The 17,741-nt window shown below is 33.5% G+C and overlaps 1 protein-coding gene across 1 annotated transcript in view; it reads right to left on the bottom strand.

Moving 5' to 3' along the window:
• Positions 1 to 17,741, bottom strand: part of LOC148941513 (arrestin homolog) — a 201,028-nt gene that overhangs the window by 14,119 nt on the left and 169,168 nt on the right. Inside the window, exons 6-9 of the mRNA XM_089104007.1 lie at positions 17,570 to 17,698; positions 13,099 to 13,215; positions 7,251 to 7,412; positions 3,276 to 3,409 (exon numbers count right to left, since the gene is read on the bottom strand). Coding sequence (XP_088960133.1) covers positions 3,276 to 3,409; positions 7,251 to 7,412; positions 13,099 to 13,215; positions 17,570 to 17,698 — 542 coding nt within the window. The remainder of the gene's footprint in view (positions 1 to 3,275; positions 3,410 to 7,250; positions 7,413 to 13,098; positions 13,216 to 17,569; positions 17,699 to 17,741) is intronic.

Below are 17,741 nucleotides of genomic sequence, written 5' to 3' on the forward strand. Positions count from 1 at the left end.
TCACATATCTCATTACCCCTTTTTAAATGTTAATCAAATAATTCTGGTCATTGCCCAGTTAACACTAAGATGTAAATTGAGTAACCCTCTCACAATAACGAACCAAACCAGATTATACCCACCTAACCAGATCGAAAAATGGCGGTCACACTAACTTGATTAGTAATTGGATTCAGATATACTACGAAAAGACTTTCACTCCTACATTCACGGGTTTCTGCAAAGTGTTATGGGCTTCATTGAAAAAATACCAGTTAAAAAAAAAAAAAAAATAAAATAAACATGTATCCATGAGTTTGACCGCCAAAAATGAGTGCCACATTAGAAAACCCGGCTGGTAGGACAAGTATCGTTCGTAGTAATAGGTGCTTGACCCGTGGTAAGCCAATGTACCGGTTAGACTACACTGTATATTCATGCCTCAGGCGTAGGGTTCAAACCTTTAACACTATTACTACTGAAGTATATAGACGTTTTCAGGGGGGATTTTTTCTGGTAATTGGGGGGGGGGTCGGAGGTTATATGGGAGGATCTTTCCTTGAAGGAAGTTTCATGGGGGAAGGGACATTGCTATGACGGGGGCGCCGGATTTCCCAGCATTATTAAAGAAAAACATCAGAAATTAAATAAAAAAAAAGTTTTTCAACTAAAAGTAAGGAGCAACATCAAAAATTAAAACGAGCAGAAAATATTACGTATACGATTGGATTCACCCCCTAGTCAATACCTCGCTCTTTAAGCCAAAGATTTTTTAGTACTTTCATAAGAGCTATTTATTCTAATTAACGGCCTTTGTGAGTAAGGGGTCATTTTTAAAGAATTGGAACAAAATTCGAACTTTAGCTTAAAGAGCAAGGTATTGACTAGGGGGCAAAACCCCTAATATACGTATTAAAAATCTATGAATATAGAAGTTCGTTACGTTAGTTAATTCGTAAGTTACGTATATTTATTACTAATGAAAACGTTCGTAAATAAAATTAAACAACTTTCGAGAAAGCCATTCAACCAAATAAAAGTACAATTAATATGCAAATTTGTTTTAATTATTCATGTACGGTGAGCCAAAATCAAAACCTGCATTAATTCAAAAACGTTCAAAAATTAAATAAAAAAAACAGGTTTTTTTAACTGAAAGTAAGGAACGACGTTAAAACTTAAAACGAACAGAAATTATTCCGTATACTAAAGGGGCTGTCCCCTCCTCAACACCTCGCTCTTTACGCTAATGTTTGACTTTCTCACAATTCTTATTTTTTTAAACAATAAAAAACTTTAGCGTAAAGAGCGAGGCGTTGAGGAGGGGACAGCCCCTTTCATATACGGAATAATTTCTGTTCGTCTTAAGTTTTAACGTCGTTCCTTACTTTAAGTTAAAAAACATGTTTTTTTTTACTTAATTTTTAAAGAAGGGTTCACGTTATACGACTGTTCCCCAAACGAAGGGAAGTATTTTAAATTCATTTCTAAGAATGACTAAGACAGTGTTAAATATTTATCTTATTGATTCTTGTCCAGCAGTCCCATTCACAAAGGTATATTATTTCATAAGGGTAGCAGACCCTTATTTAAGGGTCTGATATTTGAAAAATAAACAAATTTCAATAGGTCTACCTGAAAGACAAACGCTGTTTGCGAAATACTGTCGCAGAAAAAAATTTACAATAATTTTATGTTGAAAATTCTTATGAGGGGCCAAGAAATTTGTAATTATTATTTTTTTTTTTAAGTACGATATCGTCTTTCTCACTTACAAAAATAATCGGAAGATTGTACTTTTGATACAGTTTTTTTTTCGTATATATGTATATAAAAACATTCCTTTTAGGTACACTTGGTCCTGGAGTCTTATGCTCCCTGTAAAACATACGGTTTCCAACAACGGTCCAGCTGTAACAAAAATCATTTGTTTCATATATATCCATTCATGGAGCATAAGTTATTTCTGTCAACGTATTCTGTCATCGCAAATCAAAACTTAGTAATGCACTTTCGATCTTGAAAAAATTAATGCAAAGCAACTTCAAAAATTTAATTTTATAGATGGATAAAGCTGAATCCCAGTTACCAGCTAATAGGAAAATTGTCATATTATGCTGAAACATCAAAATCGTAGGGCCATGGGTATATCCAGGATTTTTGTTTGGGGGAGGGGGTACAAATAAAACTGTATAAAAAGCATAATAATTTGTTTATATGCATTTTTGATACTATTTTTAGAAGTCGGACAAAATTTTTTGGGGAGACACCCCCAACCCCCCCTGGATACGGCCTTGCCTAAAGAAAAATATCAAAACTTTTAGAGGAAAAATAAACCTGAATAATCATGACAAAAAAAGAAACATATTTATCAATCTTCCCGATCTCCTGTAAAGGTGAGTACACTGTACTTCTCCTATAATTGTGCACTTCTCCTTTAATTTACTTGTGTACAATGCCTTTTTATTATCGTAGATAACTTGGACGAAATTGGCACTATTTGAATAACTGTAATTTATCAAATTTGTATGAAGAAATAAACACAAAAGATTATACATTTCATAATTTATATAATTTTTTCTTAATCGGTTAGGGCCCTTTGTATCACAGTTGTATAAGAGCATAGTAATAACAATTAATAATAATTTATATTTGAACCACTAACATTGTAATAAAGCGGAGTAACAAAAGATAAAAAAAAAAGAAAACACATACAAAACTATATCAAATATAAAAAAAAACAATACAAATCAAAATAATTGCAGGAGAGAAAGAAAATAACCTAACCACAGTCAAGCCTTTTCTTTTAGCTTGGCATCCAATTTATTACAAGATGTCAATATATAAGTAGCCCTAAAAATGCGAATAGTCTTTCGGTTCCAATGCCAATGAGCTAAACATAAAAGGAATTTGCAGTAAAGGAAATACAATACTCTAATGTCCCATCTATAACTAGTAATAATTTTTCTGATTGATATATATCATGGATGGCAGGTTTTATGCAACATCCTGGATGTTAATATTCACCTTGATCCTGGACATTGATTTCTTGAGTTTAATCCTAATTTTTACTTTCCAAACAATTTATGAATAAAATTAAAATTTCTGAATATGTAAGTGACTGATAACACTTTTAACCAAGGCATTAAAGGGAAAATAGTAATCAGTTTAATTCCAAATGAGTTTATTCTTTTATCCTTTTTTTTTGAATAAAAATGATTTACCTAAAAGGGTATGCCTTGGCTTCGTTTTCCAAATCTAAGTTTCTCAAGGATGTAAAAATAGCTGTTAAATACCTGACAAATTTAGGTTTTACAGGTGCCACTGGCTTTCCATCGTCTCCAGTTGGAACAGGTGAAGACGGAGCGTGTGTCAGGATAAAAGGTACTTCTGCTGCTATATCTTGCATTGGACCCAGATACAGTTTTATCTAAGAACAAAAAGCAATGAGATTTCTTGTTATATTTTTTCACTGAAACTCCATCAGCAGTACCAATATGTTGACGAAGGAGCGTAGAGAGTATCCCAAATCTTCTTAGGAAAGACGGCAGCAGCCATGCTGTGGTCATGTTAGATGGGGCTGCCACACAACTCAAGGAACTGGTTCAGACGAACGCTTTATTGAAATTTATGTTTTGTATTGGGGCTATAGCATCCGTCAGATGATATATAAAATCATTTATGAGTATATTGTGGTAAATAAGGAAAACGAGCAATCCGGGCCAGTGCTAACTGAGTAGAAATATGGTTGACTTAGTGACCAGTACAGTCATAAATTTGGTTTCACCTTTGCCATTGGTGGTCAGTGATAGTTATCAGATTGTTCAATCAATCAATCAATCAATTTATTCAATAAATAAACTCAACAAAATACACTTCAATATAAAACTCCCCCGTAAGGTACTATGGCCAGGAAAAGAACAGGGGAAAATCATTGGGCTGTTGAGAGCCCAATGAATTTTTCTTTCGTTTTCTGTTTTGGAAAACGGGTGAATGCAAGAACAGATAAGGGCCCACACGAAGTATATACCTTAGAAGGTGGTAAGATTAAAAGATAGCCAATGCTTAGAGATTGGTCGTTCTAGAGATATGTTTAATTGGGATTTGATGTCAACACGGAATATGTCAACACGGAATGATGTCAACACGGAATGATGTCAACACGGAATTTGATGTCAACACGGCTTGAACTAGCAAAGAAACTGAATAAAATCCATTTTACGAGTTTCTTTGTTTATTTTTACGCAATGATTTTACTTATTTATTTGATATCAAATATTAACAAAGACTTAACACAACCACATCTCCTCCATATGCCATGGCATGATATTGAGGACGGTTAATAAAACAAATGCACAAAAAAAAAACACAAAAAAACAACAACAAAACTTACATTAATCTAAGAAAGAGTTAAATAATAATAAAAAAAAAATAACTGGAACATCATATACCCTGCTAGCACTAACGTAACAGTCAACTCCTTCCTTAAGATACATCAATCAAAATAAAAATGCAAATAATACTAATATTTATGATTTAATATCATTTTATTGTATGCATTATATTCCCTATCAATTTAATCATTAAAATCATATATAGGAAACAATCTTTATTTATTTTACAATTTATATCTACTGTTCTTTTTGGACAAGTTTTTAATCCACCAAAAATGGTAATTTGAGGTAAAGATGTAGTAACTTACAAAAAGAAGAATCAACAAAGATTACTGCCATAAATTAAGAAGTGAATCATCAAACAGTTCGTGGTAACGAACTGTAAGTAAGGAGCGACCCGGCTCAATGGTAACCGAAACTCTAAAAAACGGAATTTTGGCACCAATAGATACATCAAAAGAATCAGATTTTAATTCTGATTTCAAATATATAAGTTTCATCATGTTTAATTTTACCCATCAAAAGTTACGCGCCTGAGAAAATTTGGCTGATTTTCGAAAAAGGGGGGAAAGACCCCCTAAAAGTTATAGAACCTTAATGAAATTCATTCCATAATATTCAGCGTATCAGAGAACCCTACTGTAGAGGTTTCAAGTTCCTATCTACAAAAATGTGGAATTTTGCATTTTTTGCCAGAAGAAAGATCACGGGTGCGTGTTTATTTGTTTGTCTGTTTTTTTTTGTTTTTTTTCTTTTCCCCACGGGTAATCGTATTGACCCAGTGCTCCTAGAATATCGTAGGAGGGCTCATTGGAACGGAAATTAAAAGTTCTAGTGCCCTTTTTAAGTGATCAAAAAAATGGGGGGCAACTAGGCCCCCTCCCACGCTAATTTTTTCTCAAAATCACCCAATTAAAATTTTGAGATTGCCATTTTGTTCAGCATAGTCGAAAATCTAATAAATATGTCTTTTACGATGACTTAATCTCCCACAGTTCCCAGGGGAAGGGCTGCAAGTTATGAACTTTGCCCATTGCTTACATATTGTATTGGTTATTGGGAAGTATACAGATATTTTCAGGAAGAATTTTTTTCTGGTGGGGGGGAAGGGGGCTGGAGGAGGGAGTTACTCGGGAGGATCTGTCCGTGGAGGATGTTTCTTTGGGGTAAGGGACATTTCTATGAAGGGGGCGCTGGATTTCCAAGCATTATTTAAAAAACGATCAGAAATTAAATAAAAAAAACAGGTTTTTTCAACTGAAAGTAACAAGCAACATTAGAACTTAAAATGAATAGAAATTATTACGTATATGAGGGGGTTCTCCCCCAAGTCAATACCCTACTCCTTACGCTACATTTTTTTTTAGCGCTTTTAAAAGAGCTATCTATTCTAATTAAACAACCTTTGTGATTCATGGTTTTGTTAATAAATATTTTTTTTTTACTTTTAAATTAAATTGCGTGGTTCTTAATTTGGGGAGAACCCCATAATATACTTAATGAAATTTACGTAATAAAAAAAAACAATAAAAAAAAAACAATCAATGCGGCGCAAGATTTAGCGAAACTTTAAAAAACGGAACTTTTATGTAAAAAAATGTATAAAAATAATGGGCTTATAATGCTGATTATAAATATATTAATTTTATTAAGTTTATTATTACTCATCAAAGGCTACGAGCCTGAGAAAATTTAGCTGATTTTTTAAAGAGGGGGGAAACATCCCCTAAAAGTGAAAGAATTTTAATGAAAATCACACCTTCAGATTCAGCATATCAGAAAACCCTATAACATAGGTTTCAAGCTCATATCTGAAAAAATCTGCAACTTTGTATTTTTTGCCAGAAGAAAAATATACGAGTATAGAAGTTCGTTACGTAAGTTAATTTGTAAATTACGTCAGAACCAAATTTAGAGACAGCCATTTAGCAAAAGAAAAGTAAAATTTTTATGCAAATTTTGTTTTCTTATTCAATGATGGTGAGCCAAAATAAAAGCTGCATTAACTAAAAAACGATCAGAAATTAAATACAAAAAACAAGTTTTTTGAACTGAAAGTAAGGAGCGACACTAAAACTTATAACGAACAGAAATTATTCCGCATATGAAAGGGGCTGTCCCCTCCTCAATGCCTCGCTCTTTATGCTAAAGTTTGACTCTGTCTCACAACTTTATTTTTTAAAACAATAAAAAACTTTAGCGTAAAGAGCGAGGCGTTGAGGAGGGGACAGTCCCTTTTATATACGGAATAATTTCTGTTCGTTTTAAGTTTTAATATCGCTCCTTACTTTCAGTTTAAAAAACTTGTTTTTTTTATTTAATAACAACATAAAACGAAGAGTTCAATATCAAAGTGGATCGAATCCAGAGACGCACTCCCGAGAAGTAGACTCTCTTAAGTAGAATAACTAAACTTAAGTTATTATTATGTTTTTATTGTTAGTTATTATTATATCATGATCATTAGTTACTTAAGTTATTGCTTTCAGTTATAATTATGTACACCCAGAAAACAGCTCTTAGACCAATTTATTAAAATAAATATGATAAATTTATTTTAAACTTCAGAACAATAAACAAAAAATTCAAAGTGGCTTTAGTTTATTGTTAAGAGGAAATCGGATAATTTCGATGAATAATGCAAATACAGGGGAAATTATAGCCAATGAACGAATTAGTTCACCCATTAACTAAGAAAAATTATATCCCTATGCTAGGATATCGTTACTTTTAAAATGTCAAAAATAAACTATTTTCTTCAATTTTCCGCCGAAACTAAAAAAATTAAATAAATGTAAGGAGAATTTACTGCAAAGCTAATTATCCAATTTGATTCAAAATTTAGAGGTAACTAGAAAGCATAATGTTCTTACTTACCCTAGCCACATACGAAACAAGAATGGCGAAACCATCTCGAGGATTTGAGTTGGGAAAGCAAGTTGTAGCAGCGAGTTTCTCAGGTTGACCTTTTAAAGCTGCCTCATAAACCAAACCTTCTTTGAAACGAATCATGGCGAGATTCGGAAAGAGTGTGAAATTCTAAAAATAGAATAGGTTTCTAATTGTTTAGTAGCATGGGACAAACAGTTGTGACAGGAATGATAAAAATTCACAATCGCCATTTCGTGGTGTAATAGTTGTAAGAAGTTAAAGATGGTAGCTGTTTCAATTCTTGTATGTGTCATTTTGAGTGTGTTTCTTTGCTAGGGGGTTTAACTGCTTATTATTGCGCTTGTGTTAAAGGAGGAAACATTTAGCTCCTTCTAGAAATAAGCACTGCCTTTGCTTTTGACCATTGTGTGTTGATGAGGCGTAGGCAAAAACTGGAGTGAAGAGTTAAACGAAGAATAAGCTTATTTTGAGCGATGTGCTATTTAACAGAATAAAGTAATTGAGCTTGTCATGGCTACCAATGATGGAAATTCAGTGGATGGAGGGAGTGGGAACTTGCCCTATCTAGATTTTTTGCCACATCCCCTAGACTCTTAAAGATACCTTTTTTCTGTATTTTCGTTGAAACATGCCTTTTTTGGGTATTTTCATTGGTTTTTTATTGGTTAGGGGCGTAATTTGCTATGGGACTGGGGGGGGGGGCAACTTCCCCTCCCAGACATCGGTCGCCCCTCCAGATTCGTCTGCCCATCCAGCTGAAATCTTCTTCCAAAATCTTTTCAAAACTAAGATACACCTGCATAATTCAAGCATCAACAGAAATAGATCGGTTTTTTAGTACATATTTACCTTTATAGTATTGTAAGTGACCTTTATATAGTACTATAAAGCACATTTATAGTACTTTTAAAGTACTAAATAGTACCTTTATATTACCAAACGGCTTATTTTGTTTAATTTTTACTGTCATTTTCAGTTAGTAGCAGTTTTGATTTTGTAATTTTGTTGTAGTTTTGAGCGTTTAGTTTGAGTTTTGAGTATGCTCGTGCTCAAGCCATCAAGGAGAAAATGTGTAGATCCAATAGAACTAAATTATAATTCTAATTTAGAATTAAATTAAATTCTGATACCACATCACTATTTCCCAATTATATCTGTAAGTGAGAAAAAAGATGTGAAAAATTTTGAAAAAAAAAGCTCAAACTGCTAAACATGTTGTGTCTAGATCAGACAAGAAAAGACGAAAGAAATCGATTGATAGAGCTTTACTCACTTTTAGTAGAATGACTGTTAATCTAAGTTTTATATTGAATGTCCATTAACCTCTTTTGAAGTATTGCAGCTTAGTCAAAAGTTGTTCTTTTTTTTCAAATGATGAATTATGCTTTGTATTGTTTTATTTTTTTCATTGCTATTTTTGTTTTGTTTTTCAGGTTTAGTTTTGTTTTTAGTTGTTTGATTTGTTTTCGTGTTTTTTTCTTTACTTTTTTTTCAGGCTCATTTTTGTGTTTTTCTGGTCTTCATATGCATGTTTATTGTGTACCGCTATAAAGTTTTTACATTATGGCTGTGAAAGCTTGTTTACAAGAAATTATCAAGGAACAGAGCTCATTGATATGGGTGCAGGCAAGAATTGAGAAATATTTTGGTGTTTCTTAGATTGCACACAAGAGTTTTCCGTATATCAAAGGTAAATTCTCCAATCGACAATATAATCCAAATTAACAGTAAAGTTGAAAGTTTAAGATGTTCATGCTGTTGAAATAACTATATTCATCGTTGTAATGTTGATTATTTTACATATTTAACAAAGTCATAAGTGGTTTGTAAGCATTATATGACGCATTAAAACTTACACATAGGCATGTACTTAGCAGGGTTAGATCGCATACAAACAATGAGACGAAAATTGATCGATTCTAAATCAATGATTGATCAAAACCCTTTTTAAATTAACTATGACAGATTGCCAAAGATTGCTTTTTTGGTCAACCATACAGGACAAAACGAAAAAGGCATCGTCCTGACTGGGGTGGAACGAGGTCACAAGGAAAGACTTACTGGATATTGGACCTTCTTGGGATGTTGTAAAGAGGGATGCTTTGAATAGATTGGGGTGAAGGATGAGCGTGCGTAGCTGTGTGAACTCAGGCAAATTGTGCTACATGTGTTGCTGGTAGTAGTAGTAGTAGCAGATAAGCTATTACGTTTCGCAATATTTTGGTTGACACTAATAAAATGTTTTGGACAATTGTCAAACAAAGTGTCAAAATCAACCTTAGCATCATTTCACGCCATCTATTCCTAAGCAAACGAGAAGCATTGCGGTTCAATTCTCCAACTGATGAGGTATTGCAGTAGAACTTAAGAAAGGAAATAAAATTCTACTAGTAAGTACAAAAGCCCGAAATAAAGGCCAAACAAATAAACTTATCAAGATCTAACAAGAACATGTCCAATAGCCAAATCGACACTACGTGCTACAGTGATTCTTCATTACCCAAAAATATTCCTCTGTTTTTGTTTTTTTTTGTGAGCAAAAAACCAGATTGACAATATTCTCGTTAAAAAACACTATTTAGATTGATTAATATAAGCTTCCCTTTCACTCGCCATCATCATTAGCAGGATTGCTGATCCAAGGGCAGGTGACACCTTCGTCAAAATAAATTTCCTCCCCACGAAAAATTATACGGGAAGTAGTAAATGACTACTGACACCACCTTTAAAGCGAATCTTGGCCATGTCATCACTAATCACGGCACCTAGGGCAGGTTATTCTAGTCTCCTTCTACTTTGAATGGCCCAACAGGCTTTATAAGTTTCATTATTTATTTATGTGTGTACTGCTGTGTGTATTAGGTATTTGTCCATGTTCTATCCCCTAATAACCAATTAAAGCGTCACAGCGGTAGTTTTTCCATCTCCTTTACCTTACAAGACTTTCAAGACGCAAAATGGGAAAACTTGGAAATGGGATTAAAATACAGTTTTATGTTTCTACCTCTTCGCTACGGGAGACCCCCCCCCCCATTAACTCCGAGAATTAAAAATATAGCACATCCGATTTTACTTCCTTGGGTCTACTGAGATTTGTTTTAAAACTTAAATATCGTCTCTTACAAACAGAAGAAATTGTAAACTATAAGGAAAGTAAGCGAAATCAGGAAGACCTGTTGAAGTAAAAAAAGAAAACAAAGGAAAACCTGATAAGGAAATCCTGTCCTTTCTAAGAAAAGCTTCGAGTTAGAAATCAATTTTAATTTCCTCCTCTAAGAACATTGGCTCTAAAAGAAATATAGGTGCAGGTGAGAAAATAGACGTACAGCTAAACTGGTACCGGTACTGAATTAGAAAAAAATTAGTGAAGAAAATAAGCCAAATAAGGAACATCCTTCAACGTAAATACTAAGGAAAACACCAAGAACATATAAAGAAGTCACTTCTTTTTTAGGAAAAGCTTTCAATTGGGATTTAATTCTAATTTTCTTCTGAATAAAAATGGAACTGAGAAAAATATACGTGCAAGTTCAAAACTTGATGGGCTTGGTTATTGTAAACACTAGTGAACGCAGCCATCCTATCAGGAGTGGATAGGAGTGACCCACAAACCTACATCTACCCCAACTTCGGTCTTCGTTTATAATATTAATAGCGAAAATAACGCTCTATAAAGCAATTTTGTTTTTTGAAATAAATGAAGAGTATTTTATGGTAACGAAGTTATTTGTAGGAGGGTGAGCCCCCAAAGATTCCACATTCATATTTATTGCTATAATAAGAAGTTATTGCTATTTAGAGTAAGGTCTTATGATAACTTCACGACATAAGAAAAATCGATACAATTTACTAGGGGAGAGACAAAAAAAAGTAACAAACAAAATGAAACAATTCCAACAAAAGCAATGGACAGGTTATTATTGAAAGGCTTCTTTAAGGAATTCGTAAAAAATTATCATTTGTCTTGTTGGGATACTTGAGCTTTACTAACAAAAAAAAAGAAAAGTTTTTTTTCCATGTGAAAGTAAAGACTGCTGTTAAAAGTAACATATATTAAAACTGACACCAAAGCGAAATTATCTTATTTATGAGGGAGATTCCCCCCTTCAGCCTCAGAATCATTATGCTAATGTTTGGCTAGAACTTTCCTGAAAGAACTTTAGAATGTAGTAAATATAGACAGCTGGTTATTCGTTGTGTTTATCAACCCATCACCTTGCAAAACATTTCAACTGAAGTTTTTATAGTACAAAATCTAATGCAAGTACCTAGCCCTTCCATTCTCGAAGCATGGTGATAAGAATTATAAACTTCTTATCAAATTGCTCTCTTGCCAAAAGCCTTTATTCTTGTGGCATCGCGATAAAAAAAAAAACAACTCGAATTTAGTACAACGAATAGGGGTTGGAGGGGTTGGTAGTCCCTGTCATATATAGGGTAATTTCCGGTTGTTTCGCGTTTTAACTTCACTTTTAATTTCATTAAAAACCTTTTTATTTAATTTACAAACAAGGCCTAACTCTTTACACTAAAGTTTAACTTTTGAATTAAAATACATAAAAATAAGGGCTCAGTCGTGCTATATTTGTTGTGTACATTAAAAAATAATCTTTTACACATAAGGGAGGTTGCTGCCCCCATAAAACCATGTTTAGCTAGAGTCAAAAATTTTTTCACAGTGCTGCGATTTCTTAAAACTAACGTTTTCTGCCAATGTTCATGATTTTCCCAAAAAGTAGCTGTTGCTTCCTCAGCACACTGATTGAATACTTAGTCCAAAATAATTCCACTAAATTGAGGGAGGCTAGCGAAAATCCCCCCCCCCTCTGTATTAATCTAAATGCTCTTAGGAAACTGTTGAAAGTTTTGGCATTAAAGTACAATTTTTGATGCTACACAGCCCCTCCCTCTCCATGACAAAAATCGTAAGCCTTCCCATAACAGTTAGAACTTTAGTTGGCACACAATGGTACACTGTAAAAATGTTATTGTTACTGAATTAATTACCTATAATAATCACCCGAGATGATTATGAGATAGTTCTTTGGTAAGTCTATCTTAATCTTATATACAATTTTAATATTTTACGCAATACAATTTTAATTTGTTTTTAGTCAGAATTTCAGTCCTAAGACAAAATACTTTTTCGCAAAAAATATCAAGAGCCCTGAAATTGCGCGACTAGGAAGCTATGAGAACGCCAAATATCTGCTTTGGTTCTAAGCTCAGTATTGGGATCTCGAACAAAAAACCCTATGAAAGATTTTCGAGAGGGAAGGCGCTTGAAATATTGATTTAGAGTTCATTCAGGCTCATAAATTCTATAGCCTATTGAATCCCCCGCCCCCTCAAAAAAAATATCCAACAGATATAGAACATGACAAAGAAAAAAATGTTCTTGATATAACATCTGGTTTTTTTTCTTAGTACTTCTTCGCATCACTGTACCACTAAATACCCCTCTTTTTCTCAAAAAATCTCCCTCACCCTTTTTTTTGTATTCTTGTGTCATTTATCATTGCCATTTTTCACTGATTTACTCTTTTATTGCAGCAAAGACCAAATGCAAAAAAAGGTTGTTCCATCGGAACCGAAATAGAGACCTACTGTATTTAAAGCAGACGTGATAACCTTTTGGTTAATAAAAAATTTCTTGAATAAGAAGAACCAGATGAAAAATATATTTTGGATCTATGGCACTTGAAATGTTGTTTCCATATCCATACGCTGTGCTAAGCGTGTAGTATATTTCATAGTTTGTTCTCCAAGAAATCTGATCGAAAAGAATACAAAATCCGAAACTTAACATTAAAGAATTTAGTTAAACTCTTACTCTTTGAAGAGATGAGCCTGGTAATATGGGGCACCCTTCTTGCGTGGTCAGTGTTGCTATCGGTACTCTTCTTCTTCCAGAAGCAAAGGACATCTCGGAACACTGCAACAGCTTACACTGAAAAATCAATATGAATAATCTCAGATGTAATGATTTGTCAAGATAAAAAGTATACTATATCCTAAAACAAGATTGTATTTGATTCTTGGAATATTTACCAATAAGGTCTAAAGTTACGGCTTTCTCTAAGTTTGGGCTCATCACTAGATAAGTTCTTGCCAAGGATGCGTCTCCAGGATAGGTTTGCATAATTTATGGATACTGGGCCTTTATACTCATTTGACTAGGTAGGGTTACCCCATCTCCTCAAAACGCCAAGGTTTGTGACTTCAAGCAAATGCTTCTTCAACAAAATCGCAATATTTTACGATTATCGCTATAATTTTCAAATTTTTATTACTTTAATGACGTGTTTCTTGCCCCCTTTTGCCACCTAAAATAAATTCCCTCAAACTAAATTAATGCGCAATTCCTATGTAGCTTACCAATGAAAAAATACCAATGGATACATTGGTACAGCTGTATCCATTTCTCATTCATCAAAATAAGCAAAAATTGACAGAAAAAAAACGAAAAAAAAACGTGAATTACTACAGCCGTTGGTTCTAGTCAGCTACATAATAGCTGATAGCCCCAATTTCGGAACTAAAGCTTAGTAGATACCACGAGGCACCAACTATGGAGCCCTCCTGATAGTCGAAACCGATTTTGTTGAAGATAATTATAAGTCTACTGATCATTCCTTTCGTTATGGAGCAACATTGTGTCAGCAGAATTCTATATTAGTTCATATGAGCTATCCGTGATACCTTCCGTGTTTATAAAAAAAAAAAAAATTAATTTGATACACATTACCAATACCAAGCCATTGAAGCTCGACTTGAAGGATGGATACATCGTTAAACTTTAATATAATGTTTGAATTCAATGGAAAGAAATTGAACAAGCTTTATGCATACTGAAAGTTGTTTTTCCATAATGAACCAGATGAATAACTTTTCTGCTTCAAAATTAAACTGTTGCTATTCATCAACAAGAATGTTTTCTGCAAGTCTACATTAATGTAATAATCTTCTTTTAAGCACATCCTACAACAAGGAAAACACATATTTTATTAAGGCTGTTCAACTAAAGAGATGGAACTTATTCAAACATCTATTGTAAAAACTTTTTTAAGAGAGAGAATAAACATAAAATATAACGGACGGCCAACGCTCATCATTTAACAATGAACCTTTTCACAGGAGAAAACCACTGTAGCTGGCCTTCTAGAATACCAAAGCCTTATTCTTTGCTTTTTGATGTTGATAATATTATATCACCAGATTCGATAAAGATCATGCAAAGCATTCAAAATAAGGAGCCCGGGGGTTGTTTCCTATCATGGATTTAAGTTTTGAACAAATATTTTTTTATTCTTTTCGAAGGAGGTCCCTTTCAGTGAGAATATTAACCGGAAGTAATTATTTTGTTCTCTATAAATATTTTAGTTTTAATGCTTTAGTATATCTAGTGATGACGATCGCTGTATATGTGGTCGAAATATGCAGACTTTTGTATCTGTTTTCACTGTCCAATAAATGGAATTATCCCCATTTGAACGGTTTTTTGTTCGTCATAGAAATGCAGTGTGGTCTTGGAAAAAAACACCTAGTTTAAGGGATTAGAGAGTCTTTTAAAATTTTTATGTCATGATAGTGTCTACAAAAAAGCTGTGTTTTTTCTTATTCACCGATATACACACAAAATCAAGGCTTAGGAAAACCCTTTGAGGCTATAAAAGACTTTGGTCTTTTTTGGTATAGTTTTAAAGAATGAACAGCAAACATGCCCAGTAAAAGGACAAGAGAGGATGGATTGGCCGAGGAAAAATTGAATTTTCTTTTATAGAAAGTACTTCGTGGAAAAATGTAGTCGCCCCTTTCAAATTGGCAACTATTGATTATCGTTTTGATAAAGATGCTTAAAGATTCAAATTAATTTTGATGGTTTTTGGCCCAAAGGGGTAATGGTATGCACAGCAACTAATTCTCAGCCATGCCACACGGTCTATAAGCAAAAGATTCCGGCTAGTTACCGAAGATTCGTGGGTTACAACAATACTGACTGCATTTTTTCTATTATATTTCTTGATTTAGTAATATTGATCGCTGGCTGGTTTGTAGTTTTGTGAACATTAGTTATGCTTGTCAAATGTGCGTTGTTGGAATCCTGTTGCATGTTTCCATACATATTTCTATACCGTTCAAATATTGTATACCCATAACAGAAACGCACTGGGTTCTAACCCTACTATTTCGTGAATTGACGCCACTGCTTACAGGCCCCTGTCAAAAGGAAGTCCCTGTATAAGCAACTCTTCATCAAAGAGTATACTAAACTCCCCAGTTGGAATTAGTCAAAATTGTATCTATAATAATCAATAAGCTGTAGAAATAAACGACTTCAAACTGAATTTTACAAAATCATTCATTAATTATTGTGATCTATATATTTACTTGGATGTCATTATATTTGGATTTCTGACTAACATTCTTAACTAACTACCATTGAGTAGTTAGTTGTGCAACTTGTACACTACTATAGCAACAGATTCTAATTTCATCCTTATTAGCAAAGCTCTGTCTAATTGGTTTTTAGAGCTGCTGTCAGTCTAATCCAAGTTTCATTGTATTTTAAGTTCGGTACAGTTAGACAGAATAACACGTAAACACGTGGAGATCAACATTGAGCACAACTGCTATTTTAAATAGTTCAATGGAATTAAGGATGAAATTTGAATTAAACTGAAAAAGCTAAAAAAAGAAATACTTAAAATAAATTAGTAAATTAATGAGTCTTGTAGGTGATGACGAAATGTGAATCGTGATAACAAACTGTAAGTAAGGAGTGACTTGGGCCAATAGTCACCAAAACTAAAAATAGAATTTGATGACAATCGACATATGAATAGAATTGGCGTTTGGGATAATTCTAGGTATATACAATGTATCCAGGTTATTGTTACCACCAACAGCTATGAAACTGAGAAAATTTTACTGATTTTTGAGAATAGGAGGAAGCACCCACAAAAAAGCAAGCGATCTTAGTGAAAATCGCTTAATTAGATTCATCATATCAGAGAACCCTGCTGTAGCGGTTTCAAGCTCCAATCTACAAAATGTGGAATTCTGTATTATTTTTTCCAGAAGAGAGATTGTAGATGCATTTTTATGTGTTTTTGATTTATTTTTCCCCTGGGTAATCATATCAAACTGAAGGTCCTAGAAAATCAGGAGAGAGCTTATTGAACGTAAAATATAAGTCCATTTTTAATTGACCATCTAGGGTTTTAATCGAAGAAAACCTCTCGTCCAGACACCGCATAGCAAGTGTCGAGACGATGCTTTCAAGGAACCTTGGAATCTTGAGAACACTCAGTAACCAATTAAAGACAAATTTACTGAGACTAAACTCACTTCAGACCAAAATATTTCCAATTTTAGGTCCAGCACTGAACAGACTATCAATGCCATCACTTTACATACTATCGTGTATCGTTTTTTGTTTCAGTTATTTTTCAAGAACACTCCCATCACCTTTTAAAAGTTTATTCACACCAACATTACAAATCCATTATTTAAATAGACGATAGTCATAAGACATTTACATGCCCCGACAGAGACAGCTAGGTCAGAAATTTCTCCTAGAATTGCGTATGTTAGGAAATGTAATGCACTTCCGCAAGAGCTGATTTCATGTATATCACCCTTAAAAAGAATGTGAAAAATTATCTAAAAGATAAAATTTTTTATATTTATTTATTTTATTATGATATTTAGAATATTTTGATAATATTATCATTGATTATAAATTAATGTGATAATTCAAGGGGTGTGAGTGGAGGAGAAGTTGTATTTATTTTATTGTTAGTTGCGGGCGGTTTGGAAATTGGAGAAGACAGAAGACCGTGTTGTAATTAGAGTATGCAATTATTACGGGCCCAAACATGCATCAATGCACAAAGAATTGAGTTAAGTGTATTTTTTTTTTTTTTTAAATTAGAACCATGATGAACTTCAATTTGAACATAAAAGAAAATTGACTTCTCAAAATTCTCAGTTTCATTTTCTTTAGATGCAAGTCACTGCCGCAGGCTTGTCGCAAAATACAATGCTTCGCCAGGAACATGACCTTTTATTCTAGGCATTGAAATTTAACCAGAAAAATACAGAGTCGCTATATGAAATTATCCATAAGTAAGGGGAAAGTTGTAAATATCTGCTGATTATGAAGAGGAGAGCCAAGACCCAAATGCACTTCTTCATCTAGACTTGGCCCCTCTTGTTGTTGTGCTTGACAAACAAGCCTTAAATGAAGAAATAGTTCTATTGTATTTCCTAATATAAGCAAGCTGAAAAACTAGAATTACCTTTATTTTCTTAACTGTTTTGTTGGTCGTATTTGAAATGGCAACACTCATTATCAGTCTTTCTCCGGATCGCAGTGCAGGTTTGTCCAGGTTCATCTCAATTTGGACTCTTCCTGGAGTTAGCAAGAACTAAAAAGAAAACACAAATTTCTGGTTCACTACTAAGGGTGTA

This window comes from Artemia sp. Qi Xiang Cuo, chromosome 18 (genome assembly GCF_049724085.1).
Source record: "Artemia sp. Qi Xiang Cuo chromosome 18, ASM4972408v1, whole genome shotgun sequence".
Classification (NCBI taxonomy): domain Eukaryota; kingdom Metazoa; phylum Arthropoda; class Branchiopoda; order Anostraca; family Artemiidae; genus Artemia; species Artemia sp. Qi Xiang Cuo.